Source organism: Opisthocomus hoazin, chromosome 9 (assembly GCF_030867145.1).
Source record: "Opisthocomus hoazin isolate bOpiHoa1 chromosome 9, bOpiHoa1.hap1, whole genome shotgun sequence".
NCBI classification, from domain to species: Eukaryota; Metazoa; Chordata; class Aves; order Opisthocomiformes; family Opisthocomidae; genus Opisthocomus; species Opisthocomus hoazin.
Genome location: NC_134422.1, coordinates 22,473,167 through 22,492,443, shown reverse-complemented (window position 1 = coordinate 22,492,443; position 19,277 = coordinate 22,473,167). Strand labels below are relative to the sequence as shown.

The 19,277-nt window shown below is 41.0% G+C and overlaps 1 protein-coding gene across 3 annotated transcripts in view; it reads left to right on the top strand.

The window, feature by feature from the left end:
- STK39 (serine/threonine kinase 39) overlaps window positions 1-19,277 on the top strand; it is a 108,968-nt gene that overhangs the window by 11,325 nt on the left and 78,366 nt on the right. For 2 of the 3 annotated variants that reach the window (XM_075430191.1, XM_075430189.1), the window contains exons 2-4: window positions 11,892-12,004; window positions 16,985-17,093; window positions 18,409-18,550. In XM_075430191.1, the coding sequence (XP_075286306.1) occupies window positions 11,892-12,004; window positions 16,985-17,093; window positions 18,409-18,550 (364 nt within the window). Of the gene's footprint in view, window positions 1-11,891; window positions 12,005-13,083; window positions 13,184-16,984; window positions 17,094-18,408; window positions 18,551-19,277 lie in introns of those variants that run through there. The other variant, XM_075430190.1, reaches the window with a different exon arrangement.

The following is a 19,277-nucleotide window of genomic DNA, read 5'->3' as shown; positions in this document are numbered from 1 at the left end:
TTGTTGGGAAAATGCAGAATGAATAGGGATTTGCTGGATTCATTCACGTCAAGTACAGTACATCCACGAGCCTCCTTGTCACCCGACGGCCCCAATGCAATCATACAACGGGAGGGACTCCTTCCTGCAGTGTGCCAGCCGGGTGGCTGTGCAGCACCGCTGTGCTGCTGGCCTTGCTGCGGGAGCAGGGAAAGTGTGGGTGAAAAAGCCTGCTGCAAGTTCTTAGGCTACTGCTTTTTCCGCTTCTTCTTCCCTAACAAATCTGCAGTGTGAGTGAAGTCGGATTTTTTTGTGTTTTGCTGGAAGGCAGTGCAGATCTGATTAGAAAACTAATGTTAACTGCAGAAGGGCTTGGGTACCTTGGAGCTTTTCTTCCCCCACTTCTGTCTTGTGAGCTAGTTTAACAGATAATAATGTGTCTTACCTATGTGCTGTTGTTACCTGTGGTTAAGTTCTTTATTTTGGTCTTCTCAAGAGCGCTTTCAGAGAAGCTTTAAAGATAATCCATGCTCCTGCCAGCGTATTCTTTACACAATCTAACCTAGTGACAACCCAAGAGAGTAGATCTTCCCTTTTCTCCCTTGGGTGCTGGACTCAAATGGATTTGTTTATTTAGTTCAATATTTTTCATCATGCCCAAAGAAATGTATTCCTTTAAATCTCTATGTAATGAACTGTTATATGTAATGATACTGACTGTTCAATGGCACACATATCTTCTAGATCGTAAGTTTGGTGAATTCACAAGTTACCTTTATATACTGATATGAAAGCGGGAGGCATTTTAGGCATTTGTTAGGTGAGTACAGCTAAGCAACCTCTTTGCGCTCTGACCTGATACATGCTATTTCTTGGTGGCATTGAATTCTCAATTTCTGTTGCCCAGCTTTTGGAAATTAGAGTAAAGTTAGTGTTGAAATGGAGTATAGTTTATTTTACTCCTGTGCATAACGCCTTGTTTCACTTTTTTTCCTTTTTAACAATGGCAGCTCATATGGAGGGTAACGTGATTGAGAGGAGAGATCATTCCAGGTATAGAACTTGACTTTTCACTGCCAAGTTCAGTTTCGTACTCTTTAGTTCATTAAGCCCTTATATGCAGTACTTTATATTACTTAATAATCACAACCTTGGAAAAATGATAGTGAAGTGGACTAGGTATATGAAGTGATGATAAGATACCCCAAGAAGGCTTGAATGCTGTGGGACTTGTGGGGAAAATGTTAAGTTCTGCAAATTGGAACAGAGACACTTGCTTTGCATTTCACGTTTGATGCCCATTCAAATTGATATATTGTAGGTTTTAAGTAGCATATTTTATGAGAGATTCAATGTGTTTTGGAGTCAGAACTGAATGTTTTTAGCTTGTTTACTTGTTTGTTTTAGATTCAGCTGTATTTATTAAGTTTTCTCTGTGTGTTAGTTGTTCCCCGCCATACTCTTTATTAGCACGTGAGCAGGGTAATTTTGCGGTGTGTGAGAAGTAAATTCTGCACCAGAGAATAACATCAGTGTGCTCCCAAGAATCTGTTAATCAAGCTTACCAGTTGTCAACCGACACTAAGGGGACAGCAAGTTCTTTTAGGGATCCTTGGCAAAACGTTGATGGCACTAAAACAGAGTTACAATTAAAGTTTTATTTTCTTGACAAGATATGGTTAGTGTAGCACAGAACTTATGATTGGAATGGCACAGGATTTCTACAAGCAGAATCAGTATAGTACAATTTATAAGTAATGTAATACAGAATTTACAATATGACAACTTACGATTTACAGTCACCTAGATCCTAACTCATAATTTCTAATTACCTAAGTAATATAGAATTTATAATACAACTTAACTTACTATTTCTGATCACCTGGACCCTCTGTAGTTCAGGTCAAATCTTAGTACATGGTCTGCATCAATATAATAATCATATTCTAGACTTGAAAATCATATGAAAGCACACGAGTTGGTCACTCAGTCCTCAGAGGAAGCAGATGATGGTGGAGGCGTCCCTGGGCGGGGGTCATGGGCCTCACTGTCCAGCAGTGGTTCTGGTCCAGGTGCCTCACGTAGGACTTGTAGCTGCTTGATTTTGTGGACAGTGCTCTGTGTGCTGTGACGGGGTCGTCACCACCGCCACGTTGGCTGGGTGCCTGGGACCTTCAAGGCCAGTGAGCCAGGGAGTAATCAGCCTGGTGCCCGGGAATCTTGAGGCTGGTAGGGAGGGAAAGAAGAAATCTGTTTGGTTTGTCTACTTGGTTCACAGGACCTTCAGGGCCTGATAATGAGGGAAAGGGATTGAATACGTGACCTGCTCAGTCATAGAGAATGGCTGCTTGCCCTATAAAATGGTGTTAGTTTTGCTAACCTTATTACCAGGGGTCAGGAACAGGGGGTAGTAGTCACACCAGCCTTATCTTATCACCTCCACAAGGCAAATTCCAGTTCTGATGACTGCAAATTCTGAAATAGTGGTGATTGTGGATTTTTTTTTATATACACTTTTTTACAGTTATAAATAATACTTCTTATGAAGAGATTTCAGATGTGGAGCAGAGCAAAAGGAGTTTCATCTTGGTTAGTGTTTTTAATATCGGGTTTGCCTAGATAGTCTGACTTGGGTTGCTGTAGTTCCCTTTCAGCTTCTTTATTTAGACAATTCATCCATTTTAAATGACAAGTCAGGGAGAAGATAAAGTGGACTGCTTTTGTTCAGGTTTTCCTTACCTGCTGTGGTACTGATGTTTTCTAGGTGTAGAGTTCTAATGAATGGGAAGATGCTCTCATGCCAGATCTGGAAACGTACCAGGCTCCTCATGAGCTCCACAACTAGCATGTAAGAGGACTCAATGCCACGGAGTACTTAATTAAAAGATAATTTTGGTGATGACACACACAGATGAGCATTAAACTGCCTTCACTTTCCTTTGCAGCACAATTAAAAGATAATTTTGGTGATGACACACACAGATGAGCATTAAACTGCCTTCACTTTCCTTTGCAGCACATCTACAACTTTCTTTCAGTGTGAAGTACCAAGGTGTGTTTGGAGTATGTGCGGCTTCCTATTCAAAGACAGGCAAAAGGAGAAGCATTATGGCTACTGTCTGTTTCTGATGCACTTCTAAAAGTTGATCTTCAACTTTGTTAGCATCTTATCTTACCCAAAAGACTTGAATTCCTTTATAGGTACCTTTTTAAAAAAAGGACCACCTGCCTTATCTAATTTTTGTGATTGATCGGGCTAAAAGTTTTCCAGTGTTGAAATGCGGGACTGTCATACGGGTTGCTAATTGTGTCTCTGGCTGGGTGTTGTCACTTTGAACACTAATCATAGATAGCACAAGGGGGTAAAATCATGTTCTGCACTAAATAGAGTGGAAGGAGGTAGTGGGCATAGTCTCTGCTTTTCTTTCGTCCCTTTCTGGACTGTGTGCTTATTGCCAGGTTTACTTGAATGCCCCAAAATTAGTTATTGGTCGTCCTTGGACATTTTGATCTGATCTTAGTGTGGTGGTGTTGCACCAAGCTGAGAAGTGCTGAGCTCTGTATGGCCCTAGGCGGAAGTCTCCTTACCGAGAAGGTGTCTGAAAACAAAAAGCCATCAGTTAGGCTGATACTTTATTTCAAAGCTGGACACAGTTACTGTTAAATAAACCTATGCCTAGTCTAACTGTATCTGGTTTTACTTTCTACCCATATTTCTTTGATGCCTTTCTCAGTCAAAGTAGAGTTCTTTTAATATTCTCTTAACCGTGACTGGTGGTGATAGCTGTTTATTCTTCAGATAAGACAGACAGTTAGGAAGAGTTGCTGCGATATAGTGTGTCCAGCCTCACTGATGGAGGGTAGGAAGACTTTTACATTTTCCAGATCATTGGTATGGGTTCTCTGCTTTCTTCTACAATATTGATTTGTCTTATTTCCTGAATAATTAGTTTGTGAGTGATAGTAATTTGCTGTACTCTGATGCTAGAAACCTCTGTGTTCGAGAAGGTAGATTCCTGTTCTCCTGTGCTTTCGGCAGAAGAATTTATTTTTTTCTCCAGATTTGATAGGGAGGGAATTGTAACATAGTACTGCATAACAAACCTCAAATTATTTCCTATAATTTATCTAGCCAAAACATCTGATATAACCAGTCCTTTTACTATTTTATGAGGGTGGGGGGAGATAAAGAGCATAGTTCAAAATGCCAAGTCATTCCCATCTGCTCCTGTTTTTCTTGTATGTGGGGTTTTATTGCTGATTGTGAATCCCTCTGCCTTTTTTTTTCCTGCATGGAGAGTATGATGTATGGTTAGTGGTCAAACTTGCTGTATCTTAGCCTTAGTACAGGTTGGTTGAATGCTTTCATAGAAATTCTCTTATACATGTTCTATAATATACAATAATTTTGACATGGACGTTTCGGCTGCTTCTCTAAGAATTAAGTGGGATCACAGAAGTATTTGTATACTGTTATCATTGTTGGAGAGGATTTTTTGGATTATTTATGCCATATGGTTTTGAAAAGTAGTATGGGATAAGCTAGACCTCAGAGACTTTAAGCTACTCTCTCACAGAAAGGTAAGTACAATAATTGGGTAACCCAGTGTTTCTGTAACCACAGTGGTGATGATTTTAAATGTCCAGTGGCAGAACTAATTCATTTTGTATAGCTCCATAAAGAATTAATGAGATTAATTGTTGAATGATGAATATGTGGAAGTAGCAGTTCTATGTATGGATATAGAATACTTAGTGTATTTTAAGTGCATTATGCCATAATCCTAATGACTGGGATGAAAACCCCTAGTACTCAATGAGGTATAAGGGGAGAGGTTTGATCCTAGCATGAATTGAGAATGTAAAGTGGGTGGGAATTGTTAGTAAATTGTATTTACGTGCTTATCCTGAGGTTCTTAAGAACACAAGCATTTATGTTGTGTGAAGATGGAGAGAGAAAACATGAGTTCATTTTCTGTGAAGAAGTTAAGTTTCAGAAAGATTTAGTTTTAGTATGGTGATCTAAGAGAGCTTTAATGATCTGATTTATAACTTATTTTTAACCAGTGAAAGTAATGTGAAAGAAATTGAGTGATACTGAAAGATCCCTAGAGTACTGTGGAGTAAAAGCTAGAAACTGAAAGAAGTTAAAGGTTCTTTGTTCTCTGTTTCTTAACTAAAAGTATTGCTTTGCCACCGACAGAATTGATTCTTTCAAGACTGAAGAGACTAGTTCTGCCCAATGCTGCCATGGAGTATGTTGAAGTACTGAACAGTTCAAAACGCACACATAGTAATGCTGGAAATATGCTACACAATATTGCATGCAGTATACAACATATACAACATAGCTTTCAAAGCTTATATATAAGCACAGATGCTTTGCACGCTGCATGAAAAAAAACCAGATGTTTTTATGAGTGGAAACCTAAGCTAGATTGCATTTGCGCAGGCACAGTATGTGTGCACAAGTGCATTCTGCTTTGTGCAAAATGAATCCTGTGGTTACATTGCGTATGAGTTCTATTAGGGGACTCTGTTTTTCAGAACTGGACTGTGTAAAAGAATAAAAAAAAATACTTTCGTAGACGCTTCGTCCATTTTCACAGATTTATTTCTATTTACTACTAGCTTCTTTTACAGACAGTTACAATTTAGTCTTGGATTTGAGCCTGACAAAATTTGTGTGCACTGATTAGCTACATTTAGAAGCTTCTGTATGTTGGGGGAGCAGAAGAGTTGTGTAAAAATGCAGATGGTATAGGTCAGTATGTAAGAGTGTGGATAGACTCTGAGGTAAGGTATTTAGTGTTTTCCAGTTATGACTGCTGCCTAACCCTTCAGATACTTAGTCAATAAGAAAACTTAATATTACCAACAAATTGCATCCTCCTCTTCAGAGATTAGGTAGAATGATGGGGTTGAAGAAGCTGACTTTGGGTGGAGTGTCTGAAGGGACCTAATGAATGCAGAAATCTTTAAAAGAAGCTTGCACTGAGCTACTAAAAAAAGACTTGGTAAATCATTATGGGATAATGAGGTTACTGACTTGCATTTTTGAGGATAAGAAAATTGAAAGGAATAGTTCTAGATTTATTTTGAATAGACTTACTGCGCAGTGGTGAATGAGTGGGAAGTGTCAGACCTGTATACATAACAGGGAATAACTGAAGTGCCACATGCTTGTATGAAGAAAGATGTGTGCCTGTGTGATGTGCAGGTCATAATGTCCAGCCATCTCACCTCACTGTCTGTCTTTTTGAGACTTGACTAGTGGAGGGTATATAAAATGTTAGTGTCAGTTATTGATCACACTTGTTCAAAGATCCTTCTTCTGTTTACCAGCTGGAGACAGATTCTGTGAGAGGTAAATTCCTGTTTTTTGTTTTGTTTTTTAAGAAGAGAGAGAAAAAATGCATTTATGTCAGGTTTAGAACAAGTTGAAGGAACTTACTCAGTTAAGCTTAAATCCTTCATGAGTATTTGTGTTTGTGGGGTTTTCGTATGCTTTCTGTGAAGCATGTACAAAGTGGAATGCAGAAAACTGCTTTTAGGTTATATCCTTTCAGAAGTAGTGAAGTGTGGCCATGTGTAATAGCTCTTGAGAAGGTTTCTATTGCATGAACCCAAATAGTTGAAAGCAATGGTGACAGCTCTGCTGCACTGAGCCCAGGATGGCAGGGTGTGTGTGGTTCATAGCATGAAGGAACAGGTTGGCTGTAAGGGCACGCTTTCACTAGAGAGGAGGATGGCAGCAAAAAACCTGAGGACAGGATGAACCACTCTGACTTGATGCCTACCACTCCAGTTTCACAAGAGACAACTTGATGTGGACTGAAATTGTGTTATTTCACTGCTAACTTTTGAAAGTGCCAAAGAGAACTTGTCTGTAGCAGCAGAATGACTTTTCCAGTAGTGGAAAAACCCCATCTTTCTTACAAAGCTGTTTTTCTGAGCCTGACAATTGATAATGCTTTGTTTTGTTCTTCTGCAGGGGACAGCTGGGTGTAAAGGCTTTGTAGTTTATACAACCTGAGCCTTCGTTATACTAGCTTGGTTTGCTAAATAGAGACTGGATGCTAAAACCAGTCTGTGCTTTAGTAGTGGTGTGGTTAGTATGTTCTCTGCTGTGAGGGTTAGTTTTTAGAAGATTTGTAAGGTTCAGCTTACCTGAAAACGTCAGGCCTTCTGACCAGGAATGCTTGGCTGTAATCTGTTCGACGCAATCATTTTCTGTGACCCGAGTTTGTTATGCTGAATGGTTGGCCATGACCGTTTTCTTTCACTGTATGATAGTGCATTATTCGTGTAGTGTTATCTCTCGACTGAAATGCTTATCTGGGTAGTCCTGTTTATAAGAGCTACTCCTCTGGAACACTTCACATTTCTACTTGTTTAGTAGACTAGAGAAGGGCATTTCTTTATTGACACAAAAGAAGTCTTCTGACCTGATGGGAAAGCTGCAGATTTTCCGCATCTTTATCCCTGGCTGTTCACCTTGTGAGCCGGAGGAGGGCAGGGGGACATGTGCTAAGAGGAAGGAGGCACATAGCCACTAAGTAGCTGGCTCCTTTCAAGGGTACTTGAAACTGCTTTTTCGAATGGGTTTTATATGTAGGACCCACTGAGAATGCCAGCGGCAAAAATTGCCTTTACTATCAAAATACTGTATTGCATAGAGTATTCAGAAGGCAGGAGAAAGAAGAAACCAAGGTAGATTGGCTTTATGCTAAACATAGAAAGCTTTTTGCATTGTCAGTGCATCATATTCTTGTGGTGTAGAATGTCCCCCTGCAAGTCATCTGAGGAGAAAACACAGGAAAATGCACTGAAAAGCTTTTCATATAAGTAAACTTCAAACTCTAGTTTATGTCCTAAAATCTTGCATCTTGTCCTCTTTTAGTACGCAGAAGAGGAACAGATCTTCAACTTGCGCTTAAGGGTAACTCAAGACTAATTTTGCAATCAAGAGTTTTTAAGTAGTAGTAAGCACATAGTCTTTGGTTTGGGGTCTCACAGAACTTTAGCAAGGGAGATAGTGGGATGGGGTCAGGGATGTGACAGTACTTTTTTTTTTTTTTTGTAATCTGATTTTTCCAAAATATTTTGAAGTGTTACTTACTGTCATTTTACTTTAACTTGAGGAAGCAGTCAGGATTTCATTCTGGTGTTGGCTGAATAATTTTTATGCGTGCTTTTTCCGTTTGTCCTTTATGTGGCCTTTGTATATGAATCTATTTTGAAAGTGAAGATCCGGTTGTTTCCTACAAGTAGATAAAACTACTGGCATAGATGAAAAAGATACATCAAGAAAAATCTTGGTGTTTGTTCCTGTATCCTGAATAGCTTAAATTTGGTTTCTTCCCCCTGCCTTGACCTACAGTTGTGTATCCAAAGTAACAAGAGGATTTGTGTCTTGATGTCTACCAAATGAGAACTTCATTAAAGTCATGTAGATGAGTCTTACCTGAGCTGAATTGTGCTGACTTGGTAGTTCCTTCCTTGGGATGTCGTATTTAATTTTAAAAATCTCTCTTGAATTCTTTTATTACTTATATTATTGGAGTTTTTAAAGGCTTTGTTCTGCAAGCAGACAGAACAGGACATGTCAATATTTGTCTGTGACCGCATCCTGCAAAAACATGACTAGTTAGTCCTGTTGAGACTCTTTTTTTTAAGATGAGCTCAGAATTTTGTAATGAAATTTCATACACCGAGTTAAAAAGCTTTGTGATTTGAGTGAAAACATCATGTGAACAAACAATACATGAAAATAGCTAAGCAAATAGTAGTTAAAATATGGACAATAACTTTCAGTCATGAGGTATTGTCGGTGCCGTTTTCAGATGTGCAGAGGGAAAAGCTCTCAATTGTTCTTAAGTTGGCTGGTAACTGAATCCATGTTTGTAGAGCTTGACAACAAAAGGCTTTTTGTTCACAATTTGTATTCATCTAAGACATGCCAATTACTGAGCATAAATAGAACATAGTGTATGAGCAGGCCAATATAACATGTTGCTCAATTCGTGACTTACCAGAAATTCATAATTTATATTAAAATAGAATTACAGGTAGAAACTACTCGTCGGGGGATTTTAGATTTCTGCATGAATGAGCACGATGTAATTACTTTGAGGAAGTACACACTGCTGTATTTGATCTGGCAGCAAGATGTGCAACCCGGGCAAAACTCCTTCTGAATATTACTTGCAATCATTTCATTAATTTAGTGAGGCAATACTGACTGGGGAAAAGCCAGTGGGTGCTTGATAAAAGAGGCAACAAGACCTTTCACTCCTCCTGTTTGCAAATAAAGCAAACCAAAGAAAATTAATGCTTTCCCCAATATTTGTTCAATTCCGCCAGGCTTTGTTATCGTTGTAGCTGTATGACCATATGTGATTTGCATGTCAGGTAAGCATGACTGACTGCTGGGCCATGCAGCAATGTGCATCTTCTTATTGTTGGGGTGATGCTTGTGCCTCCCATGCTCTTCTTGAGAATCAGCATGCTTTTTGTACGATGTTACCCTAATCAAGATGACTAAACAGGAACACAGGTGAAACTGTAGAAGATTTGGCATGTACAATTTTACTGCTATTTTTCTGTTCATTGCATAGTGGGAACAAAAACCTGGTTAAACAGGGACTGACCTGAAAGAACGGAAAGAAATAATGTTTGATAAAGCATATACTTCCCACCCCCCTGTGTAATGTTTTTAATTGTGTTAACTGTGCAAGTCATGTTCTTGATTAAACAGATGTGTCCAAAAACAAAAATGTAATGGTTCCCAAACTGTTGGGGTTGATGTAGCTTGAGAATTAGCATGACTAGGCCGCTTAAGCAAAACAGCATAACTGAACAGGCTGCTGGAAAGGACAGCTAAGAATAGCCATTGAGAAAGTTCTGATAGTGCACATGGTGTAGGTTAGCAAAAACAAGATGTGTTACAGAATCACAGAATCACAGAATCACAGAATAGTAGGGGTTGGAAGGGACCTCTGTGGGTCATCTAGTCCAACCCCCCCGCCGAAGCAGGGTCACCTACAGCAGGCTGCACAGGACCTTGTCCAGGCGGGTCTTGAATATCTCCAGAGAAGGAGACTCCACAACCTCCCTGGGCAGCCTGTTCCAGTGCTCCGTCACCCTCAGAGAGAAGAAGTTCCTCCTCATGTTCAGACGGAACTTCCTGTGCCTCAGTTTGTGCCCATTACCCCTTGTCCTGTCACTGGGCACCACTGAAAAGAGCTTGGCCCCATCCTCCTGACACCCACCCTTCAGATATTTGTAGGCATTTATAAGGTCCCCTCGCAGCCTTCTCTTCTTCAGGCTGAACAAGCCCAGTTCCCTCAACCTCTCCTCGTAGTGGAGATGCTCCAGTCCCCTCACCATCCTTGTAGCCCTCCGCTGGACTCTCTCCAGTAGCTCTTCATCCTTCTTGAACTGGGGAGCCCAGAACTGGACACAGTACTCCAGATGAGGCCTCACCAGGGTAGTGTAGAGGGGAAGGAGAACCTCCCTTGTCCTGCTGGCCACACTCTTCTTGATGCACCCCAGGATCCCATTGGCCTTCTTGGCAGCCAGGGCACACTGCTGGCTCATAGTTAACCTGTCGTCCACCAGGACACCCAGGTCCCTCTCCGCAGAGCTGCTCTCCAGCAGGTCCACCCCAAGCCTGTACTGGTGCATGAGGTTGTTCCTCCCCAGGTGCAGGACCCTGCACTTGCCCTTGTTGAACCTCATCAGGTTCCTCTCTGCCCAGCTCTCCAGCCTATCCAGGTCACGCTGAATGGCAGCACAGCCTTCCGGTGTATCTACCACACCTCCCAGTTTGGTGTCGTCAGCAAACTTGCTGAGGGTACATTCTAACTCTTCATCCAGGTCGTTGATGAAGAAGTTAAACAAGACTGGGCCCAGTACTGACCCCTGAGGGACACCACTTGTCACCAGCCTCCAACTAGACTCAGCGCCCCTGATGACAACCCTCTGAGTTCTGCCATTCAGCCAGTTCTCTATCCACTTCACCGACCACTCATCCAGCCCACACTTCCTCAGCTTCCCCAGGAGGATATCATGGGAGACTGTGTCGAAAGCCTTGCTGAAGTCAAGGTAGATAACATCCACAGCTCTCCCTTCGTCTACCCAGCCAGTCATGTCATCATAGAAAGCTATCAGATTGGTCAGGCATGATTTCCCCTTGGTGAATCCATGCTGACTACTCCTGATAACCTTCTTTTCTTCCACTTGCTTGATGATGGCCTCCAGGATAAGCTGCTCCATCACCTTTCCCGGGATGGAGGTGAGGCTGACCGGCCTGTAGTTCCCTGGGTCCTCCTTCTTGCCCTTTTTGAAGATTGGAGTGACAAGTGTTCAAGGACGTGGAGGCGGTCTGTTGCTGTTGGCGTTAGTGCATAGTTACCAATCATAAGGGAATGTGGGGCGTGTGAACAGCGTGTGATTTATGTCTGTAGCCTATCCGAATAAGCGTGATCGCGTGTGCAGATATGGAAAATGTATATGACCATGCATGCGGGATAATAAAGAATCCGACTGTGCATCGTATCAATGCATGTGAGAGTCGTTCCCGTCCTTTCACAAATGCTGAAACTTGGCACCAAACCAAATGAAATGTATTGAGGTGGTGGCTGTGACTTGATAAATGAGCACATGGTTTTCAGTTGTCAGCTTGGGAATTTTTTGTGAAGTATGGAACAGGAAATTTGAGGTTTTTCATCTCCATTTTGAGAAGGGTGCAGGCTGGCTTGCTAGTGGAAAGGTGTGCGTGTGGTGAAAGCACTGAAGAAGGATAAACAGCAGATTTTACGTTGTTCGTCAGCGTGGGGTTCTTATGTTGGTCACTGGTTTAAACTCCTGTTGTATTAAGACTGTGTTCCTTTTCTGCCCTTTTTCAGGTAGCGGTGCTACAGCAGTTGTCCAGGCAGCGCTATGCAAACCCAGGCAAGAACGCGTAGCAATAAAGAGGATCAACTTAGAAAAATGCCAAACCAGTATGGATGAATTACTTGTAAGTAAATCAGAGGGGAACAAATTACATAGAGGCTGTCTTCTGTTTTGATTTTGTTTTCTGCTTAGTCCAAGAGCGAGGGTAGAATTTTATGCAGGATAATAGTGACAAAAGGATTTGAAAATAATCCAAGAGAAGTGTGCCCTTCCCCTAAAAATATATTTTACTAATGTGTATTTTCTAATGCCACAAAATCAAGAAGTGCAAATTTGAATCTTGGGGTAACTAGCTGTTGAGAACTGCGGGAAGAACCTTACCCCTTGCTTTCTGGAGACTGGATTTTCAAGGGATTACTGTCTGGTTGTCTGTCTTAATACTGAGGAAAGATACATATTCCTTTGGTTAAACACTGTTTAAAAATATAAGGGTAAAATATAGTAGGTCGTCTTAAAATGTCTAAAGCACCAGAACATGGCAAAACCTAGTATTAGGTGATTTTCTAATGATAACTTTTGAGGGGAATGGTAGGAATGGCTACACTGCCATCTACACAAGCAAACTCTTGTTAGAGCTAATAACACACGTTTGTCTGATAGGCCGTAAGAAGCCATTTGAGGAATGCTGTTTGTTTGGGTCACTGGTCAGAGGAGGAAGGGAACTGCAAGAGGCCCTTTGTAAAAGGGACTGCAAGAGTTTTTCCTCTGTACTGGTTGTGGCAATCCAGACAAAGTAGCAAAGAACTGTTAAAAGACAAAACCTATTGCTTTCTAATGCTCCTAGTTAGGTGCTTATAAGACTAATGCGTATTTATATATAGGCAGCATAAGAAGAGTTGAAGGACACAAAACCATTCTAAAAGTGAGAACACTCTCTTCTGTTCCACAGGTTATACTACTGCCTAGAGACTGTGGGCTTTTTCTAATGCAGAAATTCCTGCCTCTGAAGGAAATGATCTCCTCAGCAGGGAATTGCCAGTGCAAAAGATATCTTGAATTTGATACAGAGGGTATGGTCCATCCAGTTTCTTCAGATAAAATGGCTTGTTTACAGTGGAGGACCCAGAATGCTCTTCCCTTGGTGATTGGTGGCATTCGCCTTCAGTTTTTCACAGCTTATATGGGACAATGTTGTGTTTTTTAAGAGGACTGTGGTAGTGGAAGCTACCTCTGAGGTAGTGAGACTTCTGTCAACTAAAAACTCGAAAATTCTGAACTGTGTTTAGAAAGAGAACAGCCCAAGGTGAGATGCTGTGCATGATGTATTAACATCTACAGCCCATAAAGAACATTTCTGTAAAAGCAGAAATACTAATCATTGTAATATAAAATGGTCAAAAATTGTTCTTTTTTGGTTAGAATTTGAGCTAGTAATGGGAATTAAGAATTAAAAAGTTATGACAAGTGAAAACAGACAAAACTGCGAACAATCTGCAAGAGAAATGCTGGTGGTCTAGAGAAATGACTGCAGTTACCAGCTTGTACAAAGTTACCTTAGCAAGTGCTTGAGTATCTTTACTGCTGACATGTCTCCACTGTCTGCCAAATGAGGCGATAGGTCTTGAATTTTTGGTCCCATCTTGCTTTCTTTTGGTACGAAGACAGCTGTCCATACCATCTTTTTTATTTTTTTAACATAAGTCAGTTTCTGCTTTTCTGTGTTCAGATTTTGTGTTTCTTTTATTTGTTGATCTGTTTTGAGCTGAACATAAATTCTGGCTTTCTGAGTTCCTGGTTAGGAGGGTAAAAAAACCCAAAAGGGACATGTTTAATATAGTTAATTAACATAATTAATGCTTTTTTTTGGTCTGTGAGGGGAAGTGTACTTACTCTGACTTAGTATAGAGATTTTAAACTTTTGTTTAAAAAAGCGCTGTTATTCTGGAAAAGGGCATCACTGACCTTCAAGACTCTTGTTACAACTGTACTAACATTTTTATTTCAGTTGATAATACTTAAAATGCTCTTGGGTTTTGTTTTTTTTAGCACTGTTTTTGAGTCTGCTCAGTTTTCAATCACTTATTTTTGATCAAACAGTTTGCATTGGCACAGGGATGCTCTAAAAGTCTGTCTGCTCTCTGAACATGCTGTTTTATAAAATGCTGCTGCAAAGTGCTTATGGATGGTGTGCAAAGGCACCCTTCACAAATTCTCAGCTGTGTGGCCTTCAGAGAAGTGGAAAATACAGCAAGCCTGGTTGACCCACGTAAGCAGACTTAGGATTTGGGCCAGTGTCAATTAAAATAGAAAGGCAGTGGGGGAGGGAGTTTAAATAATACTAAGGTTACACAAACTGCTAAACTCCTGAAATTCAATGCTCTGTTTCCTGCAATGTCCTGTGTTCTCACTATTGTAAGCTAGGTGTAACTTAACCCCATGAGCCAAGGAAAAAGTTCCTGTCCTTAGTATTGTCCTGACTGGGTATCCTCCCCCATCCCCTTACCTCCGGTTTTTTGAAACAGACAAAAACCTCAGCACTACAAACCAAAGAATGTTGTATAGAATGGCTTTTCTGATTGAATAGATTTTCTAGACTGACTGCATTTCTGCTCTGGCTAGCCCCTGGATGCTGGCTCTCTGGAGGAGTCTCTTGAGCAGCCGTGCCCAGCTGTCCGGCTGGGGGGGCACCCGCAGAGCTGGGACACCTGCGTGCGCCCTGCGGCCGAGCGCCCAACGGAGCCGTCTCACAGTTGCTTATTAACTGTGTCACCCACCTGCCCTTAGGCTGACACGCGTTTTTGTGCAGCTGCTCGGTGAAACTGGATCAGGAGTAACCTGGCGGAAAAGAAGGGAGCTTTTAAGCTGGACATGTTTCCTGATGCACTGCGCAAACACTTGTGCTAGCACAAGGGAGGGAGAAGCAGACGGGTGAGGGAGAGACTTCAAATTTTGAGCGCCATTGTGGCTTTGGTGCTGTCGAATGTCGAATGTCTAAAGCGACAAGAGTATGAAGAAGGCTCCGGGGTGTTCGCCTGGATGTCCTGCTGCAAGCTTTCCCTCTGACAGTGTGTTTGAAGTGAACGCTTTTCTCTCTCACCCGTGCATATCATGGGCCTCAGCCAAATTACTGAAGTTTGTGGAGGCTTACCATCCCGTGTGTGGTAGTAGCTCTCTGGAACTGCAAGTCTGAAATTAATACTTTCCTGACTAAAATTTAATCCCGTATCTCTCATAGGGTGCTTTCTATTTGTTTATTTTTATTTTGCAAAGACTTTCTTTGGAAAAAATGACCAAAGCTGAGACACAAGGTGCCTTTGGCCATGGTTACTGTGATAGCTCAATTTTTGCTGATGAGTTGATGCAGGCACACAAAATATTCAAAGCACTTTTCAGTCAAAGATTGTGAAGCTTACCACAACCAATTAGTTACATTTCTGCACTATTACTGAGTGAGTAAAACAGATGAAGTGTATTTTGCGCAGTAGTGGCAGGTAGACTTTTTGAGCCATCATTATATTACCAGCATAGGGAAACAATAAAACAATGTAAGAAATTAAATAGCAGTAAAGAGTGGGAGAGTTACAGTAAAGATTTGGTATGGATAGTTGAATTAAAGACCTGAGGCAGTAATCTGACTTGTGTTTAAGCTGAATTGTCTGCTGGGAAAGAGAAATCTGCCCCACATATATTTCTTCAGTTTTCCACTTACTGTCTCTGGGGAAAAAAGAAAAAGCAGCTATTTTGCAGATTGCTCAGTTATTCAGGCTCATTGTATGACTATCCAGGCATTCATCGTTCTGGGGCTCGGAAGTTGTCTAGGCCGGAGGACTTTTGACAGCAGGATTAGCTGAAGTGTGTGTCAAACTACAGCCTGACTTAATGGTCACCAACAGATATCAAGAGATTAAATCACAGTCTTTAATACATATAATTAACTTTTTATTAGAAGGCAGCTGTGATCTTGAGTGCATTGCAAATAACAACAACAAACCCCCCCTCTTTCAAACACTTGCTGAATTGAGGTTGAAAGTTGAAAATGGCATCTGTGGCAGCTTTACTCAATGTCAGTGGGACTGCTGTAGTGCCTGCCTTGTGCTGGCGCTGGTGAGTCAGCATGTAGCATGGGACTGACCGAAGGCAGCTGCTTTTCAGGGAGAGAGGGGAGGTGGAAGAGTTTGGTTTTTAGCTGGATCAGCTCCCTGACTGGCTCACCCTCCAGGAGCATGTCCTCTGGCACTGGGGATGGATCAGGGCGGTGTGGCTGTGGGTGGACAGGGAGAAGCAGGGTTGTGGGAACTTCAGTTGGTTGAGGCCAAACCCTTCGGTACAAAGGAGGCCTAAGCGCTCCTACGTAAAGGATTGGCAGAATAACCAGAGCTGCCAGAAAGGTGTTACAGAACAATTATTGAAAGTCTGAATAGAAAAGGCCTCTGCTTGAAACAGCAGATACAAGGCAGTGATTCTTAATGTGTACAGCTGTGGCGTGTCATAGATGGTATTGCTTGGTAGTGCCATGTTGTGCATCTGTTGGTGACTGTGCTCCTCTAGTCAATTGTTTGCTCTGACTTTTGGTCTGTAATATTGCTTTTTCCTCTTGCACTTCTGTTTGATTGCGTGGTTCTGGTGTCCACCTGTCCATCCCGCAGTAGCCAAACCAGTAGTGACATGTCCTTTGTCCAACAGCTTCCTTCCTCCTTTCCCACCTGCTCCCATTCTGCTCTATTCATATCCCTTTTGAAAGGAAAGGCAGTAGGTTTTGATCTTTCATTGTGTTTTGTTGTCCAGACTGTACCTACACCTTCAGTTCTTGGAAACTGCTCATTCTTCATTGCTCACTCTGAATTTGGGGATTTAACAGTAATTTATTTGCTGCTCTCAGAAGCACATTGATGTAGTTACTCCTGTATCTTCCCTTGTGTTCTTCGCAATAATGTTTTGTCTTGCATGTAGGCCTATAGGTAAATTGAAATGTTTTGGTGCCTTGATGCAGATTCTGTGTATACTTCAGTTCTGTTACAGTATTTCAGTTTGGAAATTAAACTTTCTCAGAGTTAAGCAGAACTGATAGCTGTCTGTGTTATGTTGGGCTTTGTATTTCTTACAGAAAGAAATTCAAGCAATGAGTCAATGCAATCACCCCAATGTGGTGAGCTATTACACATCTTTTGTGGTGAAGGATGAACTTTGGCTGGTTATGAAGCTGTTAAGTGGGGGTAAGTTACTGGTTTTACTTGTTTAGCTTCAAGGAAATTGTATGTTTTTTTTTGTAATGTACATTCTTTGAGTTAATTGACCTAAACCAAGTAAGGAGCGGGGATGGAGACTACATAGGATGAACCTTGAGACATAGGTGTGTTATAGCAGCAATGTGCAAGCTTAAGAAGTTTGTATGTGTATTTTAATAGTACAGGCTAAGAATTAGAGAGAAATTCTGTTGATCGAACTACTGTAACTTTTTATTCTGAATCAATATATTAAAATTCTCTATTAAGACTATGTAGAGAAAACTGACAAGAATTAAGTCACTTCTGTGAGTGTGGCCTTTTTTTGAGTTCCTCTAGAATCCACTCTACTTTTGTAAAAATGCATATATTTCTGATTTCATAATGAGTGTTTCTCGTTCGTTATTCAAGGAAGACTCTTCCTAGGATGGGCATTATATGTGTTGCATCCTTTTTTATTGCTTAAACTAAACAAACACTCGTTACAGTTTTTATGATGATGGTGAATGGTATAAAAATCTTATTTGGTTCTGAGAGAGGAAAAAGGGGCTGAACTGAATGTGCTTGTGGCTTAGAAAAGTGAGGCTCCAAAATAAGATGTGGTGGTCCTGGTTGCTATGTGATGTTCTTCAATATTAGTCTTGATCGCAACAGGCTACTGCACCATCATGCTAGAAAGCAAGGACGGGAAGTGCTCATAAAATAACACTTGTTACGTCACATTTGATTGGATTGTTCAGTTCAGTCAAAAGCAAGCACAGACCCTGAGAGAAACCAGTGATTTGTGACAGGAATTTACTGTGAGCTGTTGAAAAATGTTTGGATAAAAAGAAAATGTTGCTGTTGGATTCTTTGAAATTTATAGTAACCGAAGTTCAGTGCAAACTGTGTGTCACAAGGGATGTTGTCAACAGTTGTTCGCAGAGAATATCTCCTTCCAGTCTTGTAGCTGCGTGTTTACGTTTTGAACACATGAACCAGAATCTAACCTGGATAATAAATGAAAACTTTTGCTGTACGTGTCTGTTTAAAAGTGCGGTACTCCTGAATTTTTAATAAATGGTAGCTTAGCAAGCTGTTAGCAGTTCTTTCTAGTAGATCATGGAGTGTTACAATATTCTTGACAAAAAACAGTCCTTTGTTTCTCATTTGAACAAGGTAGCAATGTGCTTTGTTCTGAGAGCTAGTTACATGAGGTCTTTCAAATGGCAGTAGTGTAGAAAGAATGAGGAAATATAAATTTCTCAAGAATCTGATATGATAATGCTGTATATATGCTTTTTTCTTTCTTGGATCTGCAATGTAGGTTCAATGCTTGATATAATAAAGTATATTGTGAACAAAGGAGAGCACAAAAATGGTGTCCTTGAAGAACCCATAATAGCAACAATTCTTAAAGAAGTTTTGGAGGGCTTAGACTATCTACACAGGAATGGGCAAATTCACAGGTAGGAGAATATGCACAGTGAAGAGCATTTTCAAAGTTGTATGTATGGTTTGTTGGTACTGGTCAGCTGTAGTTGCTTGGCTAAGTGAATTGTTTTGCCTCTTTCACATACTATAAATGCGATCAGTAATTATCAAATGATAATGCTCAGGCAGATGCTGTAATCTGGACTGCAGCTTGTTACTAATACTTAGTGCTTGCCTGGTCTCTCTGATAGGTGGGGTAGGTCTGTGCTGCACCAAGTGTGCCAGAACTGTGGTCTGTACTCCTGTGCCTGCTGGTACTCCAGATAGCTAATCTGAATCTAGTTTATATTATATGGTCTGTGACTTGGTTATTGTGCTGCACAGTAAATGGGTAATCTTGGGCACTCGGGCACTGCTATATAAACCTGAAATTTATTTTTTCCTGATAATCAGGAGGGTCTGTTACAACTCTACAGACCTCTCTTTATGACCACACGTGAAGCTGGGATTGGTACTATGAAACTGCACCTTGGTGTATATATTCTCTCTGCACTGACTTCCTTGGTGTAAATTGTGCACATCCCTCAGGTTGGTCTCTATATATATATCTGCTGTAGCAATCCACAGGTGGCTTCCACTGTTTGGATGTTGGAAGTGTTGTAGTCTGACCTCTCTGATTAATTTTACTGAGGTGAATTTGCCTTTTAAGGAAGGTGCCTACAACAGGTGCTCTCTTTCGAGCATTAGCCTGTTATAAGAGAA